The sequence below is a fragment of the Pteropus vampyrus genome, unplaced genomic scaffold, assembly GCF_000151845.1.
Source record: "Pteropus vampyrus isolate Shadow unplaced genomic scaffold, Pvam_2.0 Scaffold222, whole genome shotgun sequence".
In the NCBI taxonomy this organism is placed as follows: Eukaryota; Metazoa; Chordata; class Mammalia; order Chiroptera; family Pteropodidae; genus Pteropus; species Pteropus vampyrus.
In genome coordinates, this window is record NW_011889003.1 from 495,519 (window position 1) to 518,493 (window position 22,975).

At 33.5% G+C, this 22,975-nt stretch overlaps 1 protein-coding gene across 1 annotated transcript in view; it reads right to left on the bottom strand.

Moving 5' to 3' along the window:
- Nucleotides 1–2,415: 2,415 nt before the first annotated feature.
- Nucleotides 2,416–22,975, bottom strand: part of RRM2B (ribonucleotide reductase regulatory TP53 inducible subunit M2B) — a 30,967-nt gene continuing 10,407 nt past the window's right edge. The window contains exons 3-9 of the mRNA XM_011373248.2: nucleotides 18,158–18,274; nucleotides 17,246–17,379; nucleotides 16,734–16,828; nucleotides 12,399–12,532; nucleotides 8,081–8,185; nucleotides 6,774–6,887; nucleotides 2,416–6,043 (exon numbers count right to left, since the gene is read on the bottom strand). Coding sequence (XP_011371550.1) covers nucleotides 5,891–6,043; nucleotides 6,774–6,887; nucleotides 8,081–8,185; nucleotides 12,399–12,532; nucleotides 16,734–16,828; nucleotides 17,246–17,379; nucleotides 18,158–18,274 — 852 coding nt within the window. The 3' untranslated portion in view covers nucleotides 2,416–5,890. The remainder of the gene's footprint in view (nucleotides 6,044–6,773; nucleotides 6,888–8,080; nucleotides 8,186–12,398; nucleotides 12,533–16,733; nucleotides 16,829–17,245; nucleotides 17,380–18,157; nucleotides 18,275–22,975) is intronic.

The following is a 22,975-nucleotide window of genomic DNA, read 5'->3' on the forward strand; positions in this document are numbered from 1 at the left end:
TGGTTTCAAACATTATTGCTACTCCAGCCAGGCCTCAGCACATAAGCCCTCTCCACTTCCTCTACGAAGTGATGCTCAAATACAATTCCCAGCAAGCTGTGGGGCAAGACCTCAAGACGGACAAGTGAAGCTCTAAACTTGCACCTGCCAGTGGAGTATGTTGGGGAGACAATGTGGGTCAAGGGGATCATATTCCACCAAGTCTTCTTGAATACCACTGCAGTAGGAATAATTAAGTGGGTGCACTCAGAGAAAAGATGACAGGATTTAAAGCCATGATACCTAGGTTGGAGTCCTGTGTTTAACTATTACTAGTTGTGTGGTCTTGGGCAAGAAAATTGTCTGAGTCTCAGGTCCTTTATCAATATTATTATGACATAGCAATTCCTCAGAAAATCAGTGAGTGGTTGGAATGACATGATTACAAAATCACCTTATAAACTCTAAATATGTACAAAAGTTTATTTTACTCAGAATTAAATTTTCAAGACACAGTGAAGCACATTTTTACTCTCAGAACTGGGACACTATCATTAATGATGAGGGAATGTCAAGAACACACTCCTTGACCATTACACAAACTAACTGGAAGATTTTCTCTTGTTCCCTATGATGTATAAACATGCTGACCTGGAGAGATGAACAGAGAGCAGATGTGGTTGTGAGAGCTGGAACAGGGTACAGAAAGCCCAGATGCATAAGTCACCCAGAAAGGTTCTGTAAAACAAGGACAGCTGTTTTTTCACTACAGGATGAACTTGCAGACCATGGACATGTTTTTTTGTAACAACCATGCTCTTCTGAGACTCACACCTCAGCTACACCTTCCTTTCTACTCTTCACCTCGTCCTCCAGACAGTACTTCTCTTTCACTGAAGACTTAAACACCTGGCTCTCAGGGTCCACACTAGGGGCAAAGTACACCTTTTTTGTTTGTTCTTTCTAATCACTGTTTGTTTGTTTCCAGGAACCAATTTCTGTTTGAACTAGGGTCCTCTGGGCTGCAGATTAAGAACTCTAACTTGACCTATTTTAGGCACACAAAGTAGGTATTTATTACGTCGATAATGAAAGATTGCAGAATCAGGATGCGGTTGGGCCTCAGGGGAGGTAGAACTAGGACTCTTTCTCTAGCTTTGTCATTAGAACAAAAGTAATCCTCTTCCCTTAGTTTCAGTTAGGATCCTGGCCCTGCTGGGATCACATGTCTAACCCTGTGCCCACGCAGATGGAGTTTGTACTAGCATTGGCAGCAATACTAGTGGGAGCAGCAGCTCCCAGAATTAAGTGGCTGTTATTCCCAGAAGGGAGGGAAAAACAGATATTCTTAATCACTCTGTGATTTTAAAGACCCTACAGAACAGAAATCATGCACAGAAACTTGTATTTTGAATTCCTTTGCCAACTTCTTAGGCTCTAGATTTAGGACTCCTATATTGTCTGATTTTTCTGCTGACTGAGAATGTCTCTGGTGTGTCCATAGTGCACAAAGAAAAAGCAGATGATAAAGACACCTCTTGGGGGATTCGGGGTAGGAGCAGAGTGGAGACTGTGCAAAAGCAATTGTGGAGAATGGAGGTCAAGTTTACCAGGAAATTGTTGGAGGACTGCGAGGAAGTGCTGAGGTAGGTGATAGAAACTGTGTCTCACCAAAATTAAGCTGGAACCTAATCCTCAGTGTGATGGATTTAGAGGTGGGCCTTTGGGAGGCGATTGGGTCATGAGGACAAAGCCCTCATGAATTGGGGTAGTGGCCTTATAAAAAAGACCGCAGAGAGCTCCATTGCCCCTTCCTCCATGTGAGGACACAGCGAGCAGACAGCGTCTGTGAACCAGGAACTAAGGCTCACCAGACACCAAACCTGTCAGCACCTTCAACTTGGACTTTCCAGCCTATAGAACTGTGACAAAGGTCTTGTTTAAGCCGCCCAGCCTCTAGTAGTTTTTTATAGCAGCCCAAAAGGACTAAGACAGTGGGCAATTGTGAATCTATAGTAGCTCCACCTTGTCGTCTATGACTTTTTCTCTAGCAGCATTAGGCTGCTGGGATGCAAATGTGGAAAAACTGGATTGTTGTGTCTGTAACAAGATGGAGACATTTCTTTGATATGTCTATGTACAATAGAAAGATGAGAAACAGTTCAAGGTATTGAGAAAGAATGTTACTACTAGTAATATGATGGACTCTGGAATCTCAGCTGGATGCAAAGAGGCATGAAGAAAGGCTCATGGATGGGGAGAGAACAGAGTGAGAAAACTGAGAGATTCCATTTAGATCAGAACAGGGTCTGGGGGAATAGTTAAAGTAATGCCAACATGTAAGTATCTGTATATGCAAATAGAAAATACAGACATGTCTTGATTGGGGTAGGCCCTGCACTTATAAAAAACACTCTTACTCAAAAATGATGTAGCTATGATACAATGCAGTGTATTTCAACAGACTAAGCCAAAAAAATTTAACAAAACAAATTCTATATATGCAGTGTTGGCCTGATTGACCATAATGTATTTTGGCAAAAAAATATTTAGGTACAGCACACCTAATAAAGCTCTCTATGTACACAGTAAATATCAAATAACTTTGCTAAATGACCAGAACATGACCATTTGGAAAAATCAAAATGTAGTTGTAAAACAGAGTCAAATGCATCAGTTAAAATTTGTGAACCTAGAAAAAGACTGAATTGTTATATTTTTATCTGTACACACAAAAAAAATCATTCTCCAGCCTTCCATTTTCACCTACATTTTCTTTAACAGTTAATTAAGTCAAAAATTTGAAGGTTTAAATCCTTTCTTCCTAAAGCCTCAGGAATATCAGATTCTCCTTCGAACCACTTAAAACAAAGATATACAGATTTCACTTCTGTGCCGCTCATGCACATGCTGCTGGGGAGTTGTTCCTAAGCTGGCTACCTATTCACTCAACTTAGTTCTAAAAGTAATACCTGACTAGAGGACTCCACTGGCTCTCACACTGCCCATCAGCAGTTTTATTCCTCACTGAAAATCAGTTGGTGACATTTAGCCCTCAGCTTAATCTGCACAAATGCAGTTTGGAAATTCTATGACGGTGAAGTTAGCATATTTAAATGTAAAATGCAAGAGTCTGAAAATTAAATAGTTTATTTTTTAAATATGTAAGCTGCTGTGTTTCTCCAGAATCACTTTTCTTTAATAAACAAATGGAAAACAAACTGGCAAAAGCAGCAGAAAAATTTGGATGTCCTAAAATGAGACAACTGTAAAAATTTCATATGTAAAGATGGGACTGGGGTAAGCTTATATTGAAATAATAATTGTATATTATTATATGTAATTGGACAGCAAAACAGCCCTGCCTGAAAGCACTGGATCGAAATGTCTTCCCAAATCCTTCTAAGAAATGATTCTACATACCACAATGTATCATAGAACAACCAGTTTTTATATTCCTAAATAAATTTAAACTATTACAGCAATGATTTAAATACATGCGTTAAAAAATTATAAACATACTCTGAATTTTTTTTCTTTACTTGCAAGATAATATTAAAAAGAGATGCTACAGCTTCTTCATTCCTTAAGAACTAAGGACAAAACACTAAACATAATAAATAAATATGCAACCTAGAGGCCTAGAAAGGGGTATAGAATACTGAATACAATACACCAGTGTATTAAAAATCCAGTATTTTGTAATTAAAACTTCATCTCAAGACAGTTAGGTTTATTGCTACTATAAATAAGCTTCATATTAAGGCACCTGTCATTACCAATGAGAAAGATTTGAATGTGAAACAATGGAAATATGAATTGTAAAATATGGACTGTTTTTCTTTCATTTTGATGTCATTACAAACATCAAATTTTAACTTTAAGTTTTTGTATGGCAGTAGATAAATATCTTTGAACACATTACCTGAATATAGTTAAAATGTTTATGATACTTTAATTGATGTATATGATACCTAAATTAAAGTACGTGCTACTTTAATGGGGAAATAGGCAAAATCGAATCAAGATAGGTGGCAAAGGACTAAATATAAGAAATATGATGTTACAAATATGATATTACAAAAAATATTACATTGTAAGGACAGTGACTATGAGCAGATCTTGGCCAAGTCATTTAAATTCTTTGAGCCTCACTCTTTCCATCAGGAAAAATCAATACTACCTGCTCTATCAAGCTCAAAGCTGCTGTGAGATCAAATTGAGGTGATGTAAAAACACCTGGCAAACTATGAAGCACTGAACAAATAAATGGTATTATCAGAGGCCAAATATTTCAAGTTTCTGATGTTCTAACAAATAAGGTTATGGCCAGCTCCATTTGCATCCACTTAAGAACTCCCAGTTTTAATCACTTAGATAGCTGTGGCATGAATGGAGCAAAAATTTCTGCAAAGAGAAAAATCTCTAAAGTTTAGCTTTCAGAATTTTATAAAGTAGTATGCCATGAGCGGGGAAGCCCACTGCTTGCTGGGGCTCAGGCCATCTCTTGACACTTTCTAATGATAAAGAGGGGACAGACTTCTCAGAGACCTTGGTCCTGTCCTTCCCTCAGTCCCCTTGCAGAAAAGTCCATCTCCCTCACCATCTGCTATCGTGCAGCATGCATAGTTCCATTAAAAGAACTATACCTCATAACAGCATAAGCGTTTTAAAAGTTTCCAAGAAACAGCTGAGGCCAATCATAGGTACATTTCTGAGCTTGGCACAAATATGAAATGGTTCCATAGTCTCCACCAGGTTCTCCCTGGCTTAGTTCACAAGCCTTCTTCTATGCATAAAATGGTTCTAGGCCAGCTTTTGCCAAACTATGTTCTGAAGAACACTAGTTAGTTGAGATCTTAACAAATGAAAAACAGATCTGTGTTAAGTTTAGAATATGCGGGGGGAAGTAACTGTAGCATTTCCCAGTCTCTGATGCACTGACTGCACACTGCACAGAGAAAGGGAGCATACAGCATTTCCCAAACTCTTTTGACCACAGAATCCCTTTCTTCCCACAAGATATCTAGAGGGACCAATAGCTCTTACGATACTGTTTGGGAAATGCTATTCTCGCTAATTCACCCTGGTTTTAACATTCAAGGGCTACATTTGGCAGTACCCTTTTCATTTCTGAAGCAGTAAAATCATTGTGCTCACAAGGCCAGCCACCATGATAACCTCCTGGATTCTACTCCATAGGCATCCTTCCCGAAGCAACTAAGAACTAAATTTCTTACTACATACGGAGGAATTCCAAGACATTATTCTCAAGTTAATGGGAATTATTAGCTTTTTAAAGGAAATCTTATATCCTCTCTCAAACATTAAAAATATTAAGATCTAACTCTAAATCTTAGGATCTATAATCACAATTACTTTGAGGGGAGGGGAGCATTTTATCACACAACCACTGCAATTAACACTATTAATAATAATAATAATTAGCAATAGTGGTGGTGGTGGTGGTATTAGTAGCAGTATTATCTAAGCCCTTATTTTGTGCCTTAATCCTTATATCCACTCTATAAATTTAGGACCTACTATTACACTCATTTTAAAGATAAACACACTGAGGTTGAGACAGATTAACTGACTTGCCAAGGGTCATACAAAGTAATAAGGACAGAATATTAAACTCATACCTGACCCCTTCTCTCATGCTCTTTGTCACTACATAATGTCATCTTATGTTTTAGTAACAAAACAAAAGCATTTTGGTCACACTCTGGTTGTTCAACAGAAAAGTTAGAGTGTATTTATACAAACCCAACTTGATTGATATTTGGTTTTGGATCTCTTTTTGAGCAAAAGAGATATCTTTTAAGTGTTTGTTTGTTTGTTTGTTTGTTTTTAAGCAGAGAAAGACAGACTGCTAATCATCAATGACAGATTTGGATATGGGAGGGTTTTAAAAATCTGCATCCAAGGTGAAGACATTATCTGTGGTTTCTGCCATCACGCCAAAACGCTGATACTCTGAAACTCGTTTCTCAAAGAAATTTGTTTTTCCTTCTAAAGAAATATTTTCCATAAAATCGAAGGGATTTTCTGCGTGAAAAATCTGAAATGAAAAGAAACGTTACCAGACATTCTGAAGAAGCCAAATTATATCCCACAAGAGCAAGAGATACTAAAACAGAGCTTAGGTCTACCAACACCTGTTTAGCCACCTATAGGATCACACTGCTCCCTACAATTCTAGAGGCTCTCGAGGGTGATAAGCTTTAAGATGACTAAGATCTTACATAGCTAGGAAGTGGTGGAACCAGGATTCCATCTGCCTACAGCCTCGACCTGTTACATCATGTGAAAAGCACACCTCTTTACGAAAAACAGAAATAACATAAAGACAACTGAGTTCAAAGGGTCAAATTATAAGAGTTAATGTCTTCATAAAAATTATTTCCTATTTAAAAATATTAACCAAAAATTACAACATAGACACATGGAGATTTATATAGGGTAAAACACACATATACATATTAAATGCAATTACTTAGAAAGAATCCTATTTTTAAATAGATATCTGCAATTATTACAAAGTAATTTATTAACTTATTAGTTCTAAGATATATCAGCTTCCTACTTCTGTTATGAATTTCATTTTAAGTTTCAAAGGATTTTGCAAAATTAATGTGTTCACCCAAAACAAGGCTTTGCTATGACATTTTAAAAGTATAAAAAATAAAAGTAGACTCATATGTTACAAATGCTTTAAGTGAAATAGATTTTAGTGGCCTTCCTTGACTGTAACATTTTAGCTAGCAGTAATACATTTTTAAATACCTTACCTTTGAGAATCCAAGTTCCACAAGTAATCTGTCAGCTACAAACTCAATATACTGTTTCATCAAAACACAATTCATTCCAATGAGGCCAACTGGCAACGCTTCTGTTAAAAACTCCTGAGATAAAAACAAGAACAGAATAAAGTACAAAGACAGAACAATAAATAAGTATGCATTTTCCAAATAAAAAGAGGGTTTTAGTTTTATTAATCTGCTAAGTCACTACTCTTGTCTGGGAAAAGTACACTAAATTCTTTCGACACGGCAAACAATGCCCATTTATTTAAAAATGTTTGGACTATTACTAGTCACATTTTTTCACATTCTCAAATGGCCAAAATAAATTGAAATTAATTATCAAACTACTGGTATTTTTTAAAGTATCACATGTAGGACATGAATTCATATGCTTTCTAAATAGAAAGATACTTTGTTCTGAAATATCTAGAAAAAGATTCACCAAAGATGATTATTGTGGGGAACATGATTATGAAAGGGAGTTGTGAAAGAGAGAAAACACAATTAACAAAGAAAATGAGAGAAACAGAAATGGATCTGAGGGCTGGGAGATAAACTGAACTACACCTACACTGAAAGACAGTGGGAGAGTGTTAACAGAGGAAAAATAAAAACATTAACCATAGGGATTCAGTTTTCAAAATGAATTAAAGATACCAAAACGCATTTTATGCCTTCCCCCTACCCCTGCTATGAAAACTATGGCTATTAAACTATTCAGTATTAAAAAAAAGTTTTAAAAATTTATTTTACTTTTACACCAGTTCTTTCAAATGATAAAAACACATGCTAAAACACATGGGCGTCCACTTCTTTCTAGTCAGAGACCTTTACATGCCATAAATTAGGTTTATTATTCACTAATTCATTTATTTATTCATTCTATAAACATCTGGTGCATGCTTCAAGCTAGATACCTTGCTGGATTTGTGAGAATATAAAACAAACAAGAAACCACCACTGCCCTCCAGTAGCTAAAAATCTAAAAACATAAAGCAAAAATAATTAAAATAGTTTGTTACAGCATAAAATTTGACAGGTCAATGAAACAGAAAATATAGTCCTGCACTAGATTTTTGTTCACATAAAATCTTAATATATAATACCTATAAACCAAATTATAAACTGATATAATTGAAATATATTATCTATTGGTACTGTCAGGTTGACCATAAAAAATTGTTGATATTTATTCTGACCTAAAAAATGGCAGTTTCCTATGAGCCAAACTAATAAAATAATGGTAGGAACTTGAGAGAGTATCATGCTAATCACACAGGCTCCTCGCTTACTTGCTCTATTTCAACAGCGTTAACAATGACTTCCCGGACCCTCTCTTCCGAGGGCTTGTTTACTAAGTATTGAAACATCAGGCAAGCAAAGTCACAGTGAAGGCCCTGAAACAGAAAAAAAATACAAGTGTCAAAAAAAAAAAAAAAAAAAGGTTTAATCAACTACGTTCACACAGTAATGTGTCAGGCATCAGATGGAGTAGGTGCTAGAAATGCAACGTGTTAACTCCTGGGAGAGAGAAGAGGGATTAAGAGGGCCAGGGACTTCTTTCCTTCAAATCTCATTAAAGTGCCAATTATACTAACTTATAATGAAAAATCTGCAGTGCCAGCAAATTTTAGTTTATCGATATGAAATAAGACTTAATTAACAACAAAAATCTACAACCAAAAGCATTTTGGAAAAAAAAAAGCAAGAAATGCCAAAATAAAAGTTCATTCATTTTTAATGTCTAAAATAATTAAGAAATGATTGAAAAATAATAAGTATTTTAAGAACAAGTGAAACTCAAACTTCTAAAAGACATTTATATTAAATAAGAATGGCTCAAGATAAGAATTCAGTGCAATGAAAATGGAAACTGAAGAATTAAGAATACCATTCGAAAATGCATAAAGCAGAAATGACATTGCAGCTAACTCGAGCAAAAAAAAAAAACAAAACCAAACCATGAAATGCCTTGAGAACAGAATGGTTATGCAAATACAAGAAATGGTATAGAATCTTAAATAGTTGAAGAACAGAGCAAAGAGAGTCAACTTACAATAATCAGATTCCAAACCACAGAACAGATGGTATGAAGCTAGAAACAACAGATGAAAATTTCAGAAAGTCAAAACAAAAAAAAAGAGAGAGCGAGAAAGAGGCCAGAGATATAGAAAGACGACAGAGTTCTAAACAAAATTAAAGGAGACTGGCACTAAGGCAGAGTCAATTAACATTTCTAAACTACAAGGAAAAAGCAATAATTTTGTCAGCCAGCAAGGGGAGAGGAGGAGGAAGACATGTACACTTTGAAGGATTACAAATCAGTTTGCTTAGGTTTTTCTAGATAAATCAACAAATACCTGAAGACAACTTAAAGATAAGACTCAAATCAAAGGCTCTATTCCAAGGATTATTTACTAAAGTTGTCATACACAGAAGAAACCATCAGAAAAAAATCTCTTTGAACAACTAATCCTAGAAGATTTGCTAGTGAAACATTTTTCCCAGACTTGACTCAAGAGGCTACTTCAAATTACCAAAGGCTAAATTTCAAATAAACTGCTGAGAGGTGCTGATTTGAAATGACAGCTAGCTACCTATTACAGAGATGAGTAAATCAAATGTAGGCACTTGTATGCTAAAATTAATTTTGAGGTTTAAAGCAATTCTAATCAAAATCCTAATGGGATTGTTTTTAGTTTAAAAAAAATTAATGTGAGACTAGAACTTAATTATTCCAGCTGCTGAAAAGAAAGAATGTAACGTGATAAGGGTGCTAATTATCGCTACAATGGCAATCCTATCACAATATATAAATGTATCAAATTAACATGTTGTATATCTTAAATTTATAAATATCATGTCAAATATATTTCATTTTAAAAAACAATCTGGAAGAATGGGTAGAATCTTGTAAGAACACTTAATAAGAAAGTTATGAGATTTATCCTACTAATTACCAAAACATAAAACACTACAATAATTAAAATAGTTTGCTATGGCATGAAATTTGACAGACAGGTTAATGAAAAAGAAACAAAGCCCTGAAACAGATTTCAGAATACTTAAAATCTTAACATATAATAAAGAAGACATCACAAATCAATGGAAAGAATCAACAGAGAGTTGAAAAAACTTCCCAAGAGTATGTGAAATAAAATTTAGTTAAAATCTAACTATCCTATACTATACTGTGTTTATACTAAATTCTATACTTATACTAAACAAATTCCAATTGTATTAGAGAGTTAAATGTTGAAAATCAAAGAAAAATATGTGTGATTAACTCATGTTTGAAAGCTGATTACATAAATTTCAGGTTATTATATGTTAAAAGAACAAACAAAATTAAAAATCAAAGGACAAACTGGGAAAATGTTTGCAAAAATTATAACAAAATCCATATTTCATATTACATTCATACAATAAATATTTTTTAAATATTTATTTAAAAAATAAATATTTTTTAATAAATATTTTTATTTTTTAAATAAATATTTTTTAAAATAAAGTCAAAAGACAAGAACAGTTAAATACAGAAAAAATTTAAGTGACTAATATCGTTATGAAAAAAAATGTTTAATCTATATATAGCAATCGAACAAATGCAAATAACCCTATAATGAGATACCTTTATCCCTATCAAATTTGTCAAATATTTAATACATAAATCCAAATTCTGGTTAGGTATGGTAAGAAAAAACATGTTCATACATTGTTAGGTAGGGGTGAAAGTTGCTATAAAATTTCTAGGAAGAAATCTGTGAGCAAGTATAAATAACCTTTAAAATGTTCATACTCTACAATCTAGTAATTCTATTTCTAGGGAATCTAGCTTAAGAAAATAATATGAATTTGGGACAAAGCTTAAATACAAAGATATTCATTTCACTTTACAGCAAAACAAACAAAAAATCTGAAAACAATCTAAATTTCTAATTATAGAATAGTCAAATAGTGATATTCATTCATTAAAATATTATATATCTAACAAACTGCTTCCAAAAAATGCTTAATGTCATGGGAAAAAAGCTCACAATATTCTGCTAAGTAAAAAAAATCTCAGCTTGTAAAAATACAAAAAAGCAGAATATTTCAAATCGTTAAAATATGATGTTTGTATATATCTACAAATTTAAATGTAGAAAGCTAGCTAGAAAAAAATATAATGTAAACCTATTTGATTTTATTAACCAGTGTCACCTCAATAATTTTAATAAAAAATTCACTTAAAAAAAATACAATGAAATATTAAAAGTGGTTATCTCAGCTGGGGAGCACGGTACAGGGAATGTAGTTAGTAGTAATGTAATGTAGGTGGAGAGCCAGAGGAGAGAAAGAGCAATTAGGAGGATCATTTTATAAACTATATAAATGTCTAACCAATGTATTGTATACTTAAACTAATAAAATAAAATTAAAATAAATAAAAGTGGTGATTTTTGTGTGTTGAGATTGAGTGATTTTATTCTCTTAATTCTCTATAATAAGTATGCGACATTTATAATGTAAATTATTAGAAATTTAAAGATATGAAACAACAAAAAGTAATTATACAAAGCATTTTTATGGCACTTAAAAAGTACTGTCACACATACTGTTTCATTGTATTTTAACGAAATCCTATTAAGGTTCATAGCTGAAGAAACAGAGGCCAAGAGAAGTTAAGTAACTTGACAAAGTCACTTATAAATAAGCTGAGGAGCCAGGATCAGTATAGCCAATAAATGTGAACTGAATTGCTGTGATGGGCCAAAGACTGAGAACAGAAAGATAAATGACAAGGTTTCTGCACTCAAGGAGCTTAGAGTCTAGCAGAGAAAACAAGAAGTGTAATACAAGTTACGGGCTATAAGATGAGGGATGAGTTCAGGTTTCAAAGAGATACACATTGGAAAGAGTGGCCAATTTTACCTGATTGAGACAGGAAAGCTTTGAGTTGCAACTTATAAGAAGGTAAACAAAAAATGAAAAAACTAGTAGGAAAGATGGAAAAGGTATCACAGGCAGAGGTAGACAAGATTTAGTTATTGTTTGGGTGTAGCTGAAAGAGAAAAGAAATAACCTAAAATGACTCCCAGATTTCAAACTTAAATGATTCAATGGAAGGTAGGGACACTCAATGAAATAGGGAAAACAGAAGAAAGAACAAATCTTGGGAGAAAGATGATAAGTTTTTCTGAAATATTAGGTTTGCGAAATCTGTGGAAACTTCCAGGAGAAAACGTCTAACATGTACTTGAATATACAAGTTTGGAGATCAGGAAAGAGTATCTGGGCTAAAGATAAAGTTTTGGTTGTTATGAGCCTCTTGATGGTAGCCGATTCCGTAGGAATAAATAAAGATTAGCCAGGGTGTCATGTACAGTGAAAGAGAGAGGCCAAGGTGGGAACCCAGGAGTACAGTACTTAAGGGTGAGCAGAGACAACTGAGGAGGGAGGTCGGAAGAAAACACAAGTTTCTTAAAAGCCAAGGAAAAAAATGACTTCTTATTTTCTTTTAATTACCAAGATCCTTGGGTACCATAAGCATTTTCCAGGGAAAGAAAAAGAAATGCACACCAAATATGAATACAAATATAACTAGAAGAATAATACTTCATTCCTTACTTCATCTCTGCTGATGAGTTCATTGGAAAAAGTGAGTCCAGGCATAAGACCTCTTTTCTTTAACCAGAATATAGCAGCAAAGGATCCCGAGAAGAAAATTCCTTCCACAGCAGCGAAGGCCACCACTCTTTCCCCTGGGAGACATAAAATAGTTTCACTTAATGAAACATCATATACTGCAGACATTTATATATTTATATGTTATATATTATGTGTATTACATATTTTTATATATATTTATAACAATACCACAACTATTTTACTAAGAAACAAAATCAACAAATTAGTGCCATGGCCAAGGGTCTTTAGAGGAGGAAATTTGCCACCTCTACCTACTAGGGCAGAAAGCTATGTCTAACTTCAAATCCTATGTCAGACACTGGACTCCTACAGGTCTTGGTATCTAGGCAAAAGAGAGCCTTCCATACTCCAAAAAAGTGGTGATTTATCTGTGAGTGCACTGTGTGTGTGTGTGTGTGCGTTGGAGTGGAAAGTAGAAGAAAGATTTTATGACAAATGTCTCCCTCTCTGTGATTGGGGGAGGGGAAGTGGCTGAGGTTTGTTTTAGAAACCTAAGGTATCTTACAGATTAGTTGTAAACATTTCAAAAAACATTACCATGCATTTGCAATTTAAAAAAAAAAAACAAAACATAAATCCAGCTGAAGATAATAAATATATCTATTGGATAAAATGTCCCATCACATAAGCAAAAATACTGTCTTCTGCTAAACCTGTAAGGCCCAATTTCAAAGGTTACTCACTGTTAGGTAAGGGCTTTACAGAAGCCCATCTCCTAAAATGTCTATAGTGGCATTATATCTGTAACAACATCTCTAGAAGATGATTACAGGTCTAACCCAAAAGAAGAGCACTGCATGCTCAGGAGAAATATTTATATATGCATCAGTCTAGGGAGAAAGTTTTGGTATATAAAACTGTGAGATAAAACTATGAGGCAGCTGAGAGCTTGAACCAACTACAGACATGTTTCAAAGACGACACAACGGCTTGTATCCCACTCCTTGTTGCAGGACCAAAAACACAATAGCAGGCTTAATAAGAGTCCTGAACTGAATCAATGGAAACTATATAAGCACTAGATGATAAAAGGCATTATAATCTGTTCAATAGAAATTGCTAAAATTTGATGCAGAAACTGAATAAATTATAACTTCTAGAACAAAGGTAATTATAATATTTAAATTTCAAAAAGAAAGATGGCTAAGTTTAAATATTCCTGGCTGTCTCTAAATAGTGCTCTGGTTTGTCCTTGTTCATTTCCCTGATTATCTTAAACCAAATCGGACAGATCTATCATATCAAACAGTTGTCTATTATTAGCTCAAAACATCAGAAAAACTTTTATAGTATTTTATTTTTATAGACACAAGCTAAAAAGTCACTTTGAAAAAAAATAAGAGAATATAAATTAAATAAGTACTTATTAGGTACATGCTGTGTGGGAATTATCAAAAGAAAGCTCTTTAGTATATGCTAAATATTAAAATATAATAATAACTATAATCACTATGCTCTGCTGACTCTTGAAAACAAAAATGGCTCCTTTGACTAGTTATATTTTTTAAGATGAAGATTTGTCATTAGCTTAACCTATAGATTACTATATTTTCATTTTACTATTAAAGATAATGGGTAGCTATAATTGATACATTTTTAATTGGCATAAAGGTGATGTCATGTGGACATTTATCTGTAAGAGAACTAGACTATAATACAAACATTGTGAATAAAAGGAAAATTATTTTAATTATTCTATGCATTGCATGAATGCTAAATGAGAATCATAACAGAAATAGTTATAGAAGGCTATTCTTTTGGGGAGGACTAAAGAATTATAAGGGGTAAATTTTACAAATTTTCAATAGCTGTGAACAAAAGAGATTTCCAAAACATTTATTCTAAAAGTTATAATGAGTGTAAGGCCTCATGATTTGTTTTAGAGATGGGAAAGTAGGATATATTTTTAAGATATTGCTGACCTCTATGATGCAATGCATTATCATTGTATAACTATACCTTTCTGATATTTGCAATGTAATTTCATTACATATATTAAGGTTGAGTCTATATATTTAAAAGTTAAAGTTCTCTAAAGATATTTTTTAAATTAAGCTGTATCTCTCAATTTTTAAAAATTAAACAGATAATTAAGAATTTTTAGCTCTACAGGAATTGAATCTCCTTATATCAACTTTCAAAAAAACTAATGATCTTTTAATGTCTTCTTAGGTTTTCTTTAGCTAAAAGTAAAGGATTAGAAGAATCTGGATGTGATGAAAGAACAGTTGCTACGCTGGGTCCTATTAGGTGCAGAAGTCATCAAAGTCACCAAAAGTGCTAGTAAAGCCCGAAGCCAGATGAAAGAGCTGCCTTCATCAACCTAAAGGTGCGGATGACACAGTTAGTTCACAAAACCACACTTCCCCAGCAGGTTAAAGGAAGTACAGGTGTTCAGTGAGCAACACAAGGTTTTCATGTTATTGTCTTTTAGTTGCTCTCCCAAAGAGGAGAGTCACCAATGTGTTCTTCACTGTTACCTCTTCCCACCACCCATTCCATTCCTCCTGCACCATTTTAGACCATGTTCTTCCCTCTGAGACCCTGAGTCAGAACCCTAATGGGGTTTGCCTTGAGAGTAAGCAATATGAAGATTTAACTGGAGCCCCAGATGTCACATGGTAACTGCTACCCTCCTCTATTTTCTAGGTTGCTTTCTTTGGTAGTGTCATTTGCTTTCTGTGAGTCTGCTCTTCATTTTCCATCAGTACCCATCCACACTAGTATTTTCAGTGCATATTGAACACATTGATACTTCACTTCTTTTTGCTTTAAAGCCAATTTTTCTCAAAGTGTGCATCTCAAACCACTGTGAGAGAACCAGCTGAGTGTAAAATGCAGATTCCTCAGTCCCCCCCACTCCCCCCCGCTCCCTGGCCCAGGCCTCCTAAATCACTCAGGAAAGGACCAAGATTCTGTAGGGTTTTCCTACAAATTCTCGGATGATTTCACACACACTAAGAACCATTGCTTTTCTCATTCTCAGAATGAACTGAAGGCAATGCAAATATATCTGTTTCTTCCCTATTATATTATATGCTTGCCCACACCTCACACGACATCACTGGGTCTCAACATGTGGTCCAGGGGTCCCTGGAAATTCATAGACCAAGGAGGTCTGTGTGGTCAAACCTATTTTCATGATAATACTAAGGCACCATTTATTTACTTATTTTTTTTCTACCATTCTCTCGTGAGTGTAGAGTGGTGTTTTCCAGAGGCTATATGGCATGTCCATAATAATGTGAAAAGCCTAACTACATATCTGAATGAGGGTGGATTTTCTTCATATACTTCAACCAAAAAAACATTCTGCCACAAATTGAATGCAAAAGTAGATATAATTCAGCTGTCTTCTATTAAGTCAAATGTCAAAAAGACTTGCAAAAATATAAAACAATGCCTTTCTCCACTATTTTTTTTGAAAATAGTGTTTTTTAAAAATATGTGTTAGAATAGAACGGGTTACCCCTGTTATTTTAAAATGCATTAATAAATATGTTTAAAGTTTCTGGGTTTTAGTTTCTACTATGGAAATATCAACAACCCACAAAAATAAAAGCACTTTGGAATCCTCAATAATTTTTAAGAGTACAAAGGAGCCCCGAGGCCAAAACTTTTGAGACCTCCTTCCCCATATTATGAATAAAACCAGAAAATAAAAACCACCAATTATAAAATAGATAAGAATGAGACAGATACTTCAATCTATTCAAATGAAGCATGTGAATATTTGCATTAAATTTAATAAATATTTACTAAACAACTACTATGTATAAGATACAATGTTAATTACTTCCTTAAAAAAAGATACTGGACGTCAACTAATCCAGAAAGGTGAAAGATAATCCTGTTGTTGCAAACTGTTTCTTGCCCTAGTTGAGTGCACTAATCTTTAGTTTTTTAGAAACTACATATTTGTTCCCTTAAAAATGTAAAGATTTTTGTCTCGGTTTAAATCCCTAAAATAAGCATTCCTGAAAGCAGATATAAACTGTGAATTGCTGTAATACTCTTGTCAGATTCTATGTGACTGACTTATTTACCTGTAATTATATACTGACATCTTAACCTTTCAACTTAATAAACAGAATACATACAGTTTTAGATTATTTTAATCCTGGTTTCTAATTAATTATTAGAAATAATGATTCTACTTAAGGCGCATACTGAGATTTTGAGATAGTCACACCAGGTAAAATAGTGTTGTATCACCCGAGGCAAATTTGACATATACAAATTAAAGCAACATACCAAAAGTAGATTTTCTATCTGCTATCCATCGCAAGGCCCAATCTGCTTTTTTCTTAACGTATGGCATTGTTTCAATTGCATTAAATAAAAATTCCCTGTAAAATCAAAAGAATTAATGGCAAAGTTATTCAATTGTTTTTCTTAATCAGAATACATTTTATTAAGTTAATCAGAGATAATAATTATAACGCAATGGTATACACCAGATCTGTAACTTTTCTGTATTTTGCATGTTCATAAAAGATAGAAAGTAAAACTTAAATTAGTGGTTTGGATATGGTCTGATACAAAATTTACTAAATTCAAATATTCAATTTCTAAACAGAATGTGCCCCACAGAATAACATTCTATGCAAGCTCCTTTTTAAATTCAATTTTAAGCAATAGAAAACATTATATTCCTAAACTTCTATATTTGAATAATATTTCCCAAGCATTACTTCTGAAGTAAATTTTGCTCTTAAAATAAGCAATAGGATAAACCTTTGTAAATAAAATCCCAGTGGTGATACCTTTTCTTGGGATCTCTGATGTAAGTGTGTATTAGCAAACTGTACATCTCTGAGTGAACATTCTCGATGAGAATTTGAAAGCCATAGAAACAGCGAGCCTCTGGAACCTGTACCTCCTGACTAAATCGCTCCACCTACAAAAATAAGGCGAAAAAATATATCCAATTCTGTGTGCTCTCATTATAAACACTGCAAATCAGAATCTGGACATCAGAATTATCACTTAAAAAGTGACTGTCATGCCACAAACAGGTCAGAAAGATCTTATGGGTTATTTTAAGCAGTACTGTTTATCAACCCTTCACGATAAATTATTTGCATAATGTATTCTTAAGTAATAAAATGAATTGACTTGGTAGGTGGAGATATTGCCTATAAAGCCAAATAAATTGTATAACATCCACCAAAAAAAATTATTTCACTGTAGAGTTGACCTTAAGTCATTTTTTTTTTTTTCTGACAATAGATTTCTTGAAGCTCCTAGTTCTAGACGAAAGCTCACATCTTTTGATTCTCTTTAACAAGAAAGCATGCCTCCTGGCCAACCATAATACAAGTTTAAAAATGAGGAGCCAGAATCCAGCATTCTCTTACAGAGCTCCAGAAGGGTTATTAAGGTGCAGGATCTCTATTAGGATTCATATTCTAAGGGTAAAAATTAAACTCATGTTTATGGATTTTAAGTAGTTTTGATTGGTACAATATGCTTGATTTAATGATCTTTTGCTAGTCAAATAACAGAAATGTATCCTTTCCTCGGACACGTCATCAGAAAAAACATAGTCAAGAGAAAAGTTTCATCTAGTTCATTTCCTAGACATCATTTTTTAGGCTCAGTCTAATTATCTTATTGTTATTACCATCAGTTAACTGCTGAATGGGGACAAAAGTAAAATAAAACAAAAATCTTACCAAATTTTCATTCACAATTCCATCACTGGCTGCAAAAAAGGCTAAGATGTGAGAGATAAAATACTTCTCATCTGATTTAAGCTTGTTCCAGTGAGGGAGATCCTTTGATAAGTCAACCTGAAATGAAAAGATTTTCAAAACTTTTAACTTGAAGTTAAATTCTTCTCAAAATGTCTGGAAAACTGACTTTCATATCAAAGTTAAAGAGGTGACATCTCCTTAGCAGTAAAATGTGAAAAAGGAAAAAATGTTGACTTACTACTATAGACTGAATGTTTGTGTCCTCCCAAAATTCGTATGTTGAAAGCTAATTCCCAATGTGACCGTGTTTGGAGGTGGAGCCTTTGGGAAGTGATTAGGTCATGAGAGTGGAGTCCTTGTTAATGTGATTAGTGCCCTTATGAAAAAGACCTGAGAGCTCTGCTAGCTTTCTGCCATGTGAGGACACAAAAAGAAGACAGCTGTCTATAAACCAGGAAGAGGGCCCTCGCCAGGCAGCATATCTGCCAGTGCCTTGATCTTAGAATTCTCGGCCTCCAGAACTATAAGAAAAAATTTCTGTTGGTGGTAAGCCATCTAGTCTAGGTATCATTATAGCAGCCTGAACTAAGATGATTGCAGAGAACATAATAATAAAAAAAATTTTTAAAACATTATAAAGGAATCTATCTTCTGGCTAATTGAGAAGCTGGCAGAATGTACTTTCAAAATATTAAAATTAACATAATCTAGTTTCACCACAAGAAAGAAATGGTAATTATATGTCAGGATACAGGTATTAGCTAACACTATGGTGGCAATCATTTTTTGTGAAATATGTACATATATATATATACACACACACACGTATGTATATATTTGTATATGTATCAAATCACTGTTGTACACCTTAAACTTACACAATGTTCTATGTCAATTATATCAATAAAGCAGGGGGAAAAACATAATCTAGTGGCACTGGAACAAATGAAGGAAGGGGCAAAAGGCTGGAGAGAGACTAGAAACTGGTCAAGAAAGAGCTGAGATGAATAAACTAATGACTTTCAATGGCCACTGCCTTAACATTTTATATAACACATAACAAATTATATAATAACACTATAGAGTTAAGACAGATAATTAGGCACATGTTAAGCAGTTATAGCTGCTATTTTACTGCAGGCTAATCTACCCAGAAGTAATTACCCAGAAGTAATGTCACGTAGGTAACAACCTAGTTTTTAAAGCAATTTATAGGTATTACTTCCTCTGAGAATATAAATATTTTTGAAAATGTTTATTAGAACTAGTCCTTGGAATTAATAGAGAGATATATTCTAGATTTGGAAAAATCTACAATTCAAAAATAATGTGTACTTTGTAGATACCATTTCATCTCAGGAAGATCTCCTAAGTATATTTCACAGAAACCACATAAACGTTTGAAACACATCATTGTCCTTTGTCCTTTCGATTATTCTACAAAGTCCTAAACTCTTCGACCATTCCATAAAGGACTGTTTCATCTTTTTAATCATTTGTGTTCTTTTCTAAAATTCTTTTTCCCATTACTTTAGTCTTTAAATGTTTACTGAGCACCTACTACATGTCACAGTATGCTAAATGTTGGGGATACAATGGGCCAGGAAGGGGGACATATTTGTACACATTTTTTAAAATAGGCAAGTGACAAATCAGGTCCTATTTTATTTTGAGCTCAACTCAGGTTTAGCTAAAGGACATCATTTTGGTTTTTATGTATTATACTCCTGATAATAAATTTTAACTTTATAATATTCTCAATCTTAAATATTAAACTTATCTCCTCAAACACTCAGCTTCAAAAAGGGCTTATAAATTTTATTTATACTACATTGGTCATTTTCCATTCCCAAAATGTAAACCTTTCTGTCCAGCTTTATCTTATTTGAGTAAATTCTCAAATTCACCATCTAAATATTGATTCCAAACTACTGGTTATTGGAATTTCTAGGTAGCTTTAAAAAAAAAAAACAAAAAACCCAAACCTTTGTCTCCTGAATCAAGGTCTCTGATGATCAGTGATCTTTAGAAATAAAGCTAAACCACTGATAAAACAATGATGGCTAAATTTGATTAAATTATAACTTATGTAATTTTTTTAAATGAAAAATATGTGGAACTAAATGTGTTTGACTTCCTTTCAAAATATTTATTTGAATCTTCCTATAAGCTGCCTACAAAATATACATCAACCTACATATTTTAACTTTCAAAAATGAGTTTCTTAGTCATAATATATATTACATTTGCTAAAAGATGCATATAATTTTCAAATGAATTTCAAGAAACCCAAGTACCTTTTTAACATGATGAATGAAAATGCCACCTGTATATTCCATTTGTTCTTTTAACTATATCTAAAACATTTTTTTTCTAAAAACCACAGACATTTAGGGACAGTCAGGTGTGCCAAGCATTGTGACCCAATTCGAAAATGCTGGGGTTTTGCTTTGTTTTGTTTTGTTCTATATGTTAAATATAATAAAGATGTTAATGATATATAACAATACAATAAAACAAAGTTGGGTAAGTGGGTAAAATTAGTAATAGAAGCTTTAAAAATTGGTGCTTTAAATTTCTAATGCAAATGTCCCCTATTCTTTGTAAAATAATAGCTCATGGATAGGAAGTGTTAACATGTTAACATTTTTGTTAAAAATGTTTATACTACTCAAAGCCAGCTTGGAATTAATGCAATCCCTATCAAAATACTAATGGCATTTTTCACAGAACTAGGAAGAATAATCCTAAAATTTATATGGACCCTCAAAAGACCCCAAACAGCCAAAGCAATCTTGAGAAAGAAGAATAAAGTTGGAGGGATCATAGTACCTGATATCAAACTATACTACAAGCCTAATGTAATCAAAACAGCATGATACTGGCACAAAAACAGACACATAGATTAATGGAACAGAATAGAGAGCCCAGAAATAAACCCACACCTAGATGGTCAATTAATATATGACAAAGGAGGCAAGAATATACAATGGAGTAAACAAAGTCTATTCAGCAAATGGTGTTAGGAAAACTGGACAGATATATGGAAAAAAAAGAAAAGAAAAGAAGCCAGACCACTTTCTTATACCATATGAAAGAATAAACTCAAAATAGATTAAAGACTTAAATGTTAAGACCCGAAACCACAAAACTCCTAGAAGCAGCAGTAAACTCTTGACACTGTTCTTAGTAACATTTTTTTCCGATATATCTTCCCAGTCAAGGGAAACAAAAGAAAAAATAAACAAATGGGACTACATCGAACTAAAGTTTTTGCATGGCAAAGAAAACCACCAACAAAATGAAAAGACAACCTACAGATTGGGAGAAGATATTTGCCAGTGATTCATGCAATAAGGGGTTAATATCCAAAATTTATAAAGAACTCATACAACTCAACACCAACAAACAAACAAACAAACAAACCAATTAATAAACGAGCAGGGGACCTGAATAGACACTTCCCGAAGAGGACATGCAGATGATCAACAGACATATGAAAAGATGTTTACCATCACTAATCATCAGAGAAATGTAAATTAAATCCACAATGAGCTATCACTTCACACCTGTCAAAATGACTATCATCAATAAATTGACAACCAGTGTTTGCAAGGATGTGCATGCATTGTTAGCAAGATTGCAAACTGGTGCAGCCACTACGGAAAACAGTATGGAGGATCCTCAAAAAATTAAAAATACATTATGACCCGGCAACTCCACTTTATCCAAAGAAATCCAAAACACTAATTCAAAAGGATATATGCATCCCTATGTTCATTGTCGTATTTACAATATTTACAAAATTCACAGTAGCCAAGATATGAAAGCAACCTAAGTGCCCATCAATAGATGATTGGATAAAGAAGATATGGTACATACATACAATAGAATATTACACTGCCATAAAAAAAGAATGAAATCTTACCATTTGCAATAACATGAATGGAACTAAAGGGTATTACGCCAAGTGAAATGTCAGACAGGGAAAGACAAATACCATATGATTTCAAAATAAACATACAAACAAAACAGAAACAGACTCATACATAGAACAAACTGATGGTCACCAGATGGGAGGGGAGTTAGGAAACCAGGTGTAAAAAGGTGAAGGAATTAAGTACAAATTTGTAGTTACAAAATAGTCACAGGGATGTCAAGTACACCATAGGGAACATAGTTAATAACATTGTAATAAGTGTGAATAGTGCCAGGTGGGTACCAGACTTATAAGGGGGATCACTCTGTAAATCATATGTCTAACCACTATGCTGTATACCTGGAACTAATATAAAATAATATTTAATGTCAACTGTAATTGAAAAATAAAAAATAATAATAAAAAAATAAGAAGAAGAAGAAGAATAAAAATAATAATAAAATAATAATTTTTAAAAAGTACAGCTTCCACGGGTTTACTTGAGTTGTAGTCATTTCTGTGCCTAATTTAGATACATTCCACATTTTTTACTCATTTTCACCACCTCCTAGTCATTTTAGTTTCTCAACAGCCAAAGTAGAGTTAAAGCTAAAAGTACATAAATATATACAGATGTAGATATATAATTATTTTCCTTACAAATTTACTTGTCTTTTAAGAACTGTTAGCATATTTTCTGTTCAAATTAACCTGTTAGTCTGTGATTTTTAGAGTATTCAAAATTGCAGGAGCCTACATTTTATAATTGAGCTTCTACATTGATACAAACATTTTCAAGTTTTCTTTTTTTTAACTTTAAAATGTTGTTGTTTGTGGTGTTCATATTTTATTTAATGCGCTGTTCATATATCCTTCCT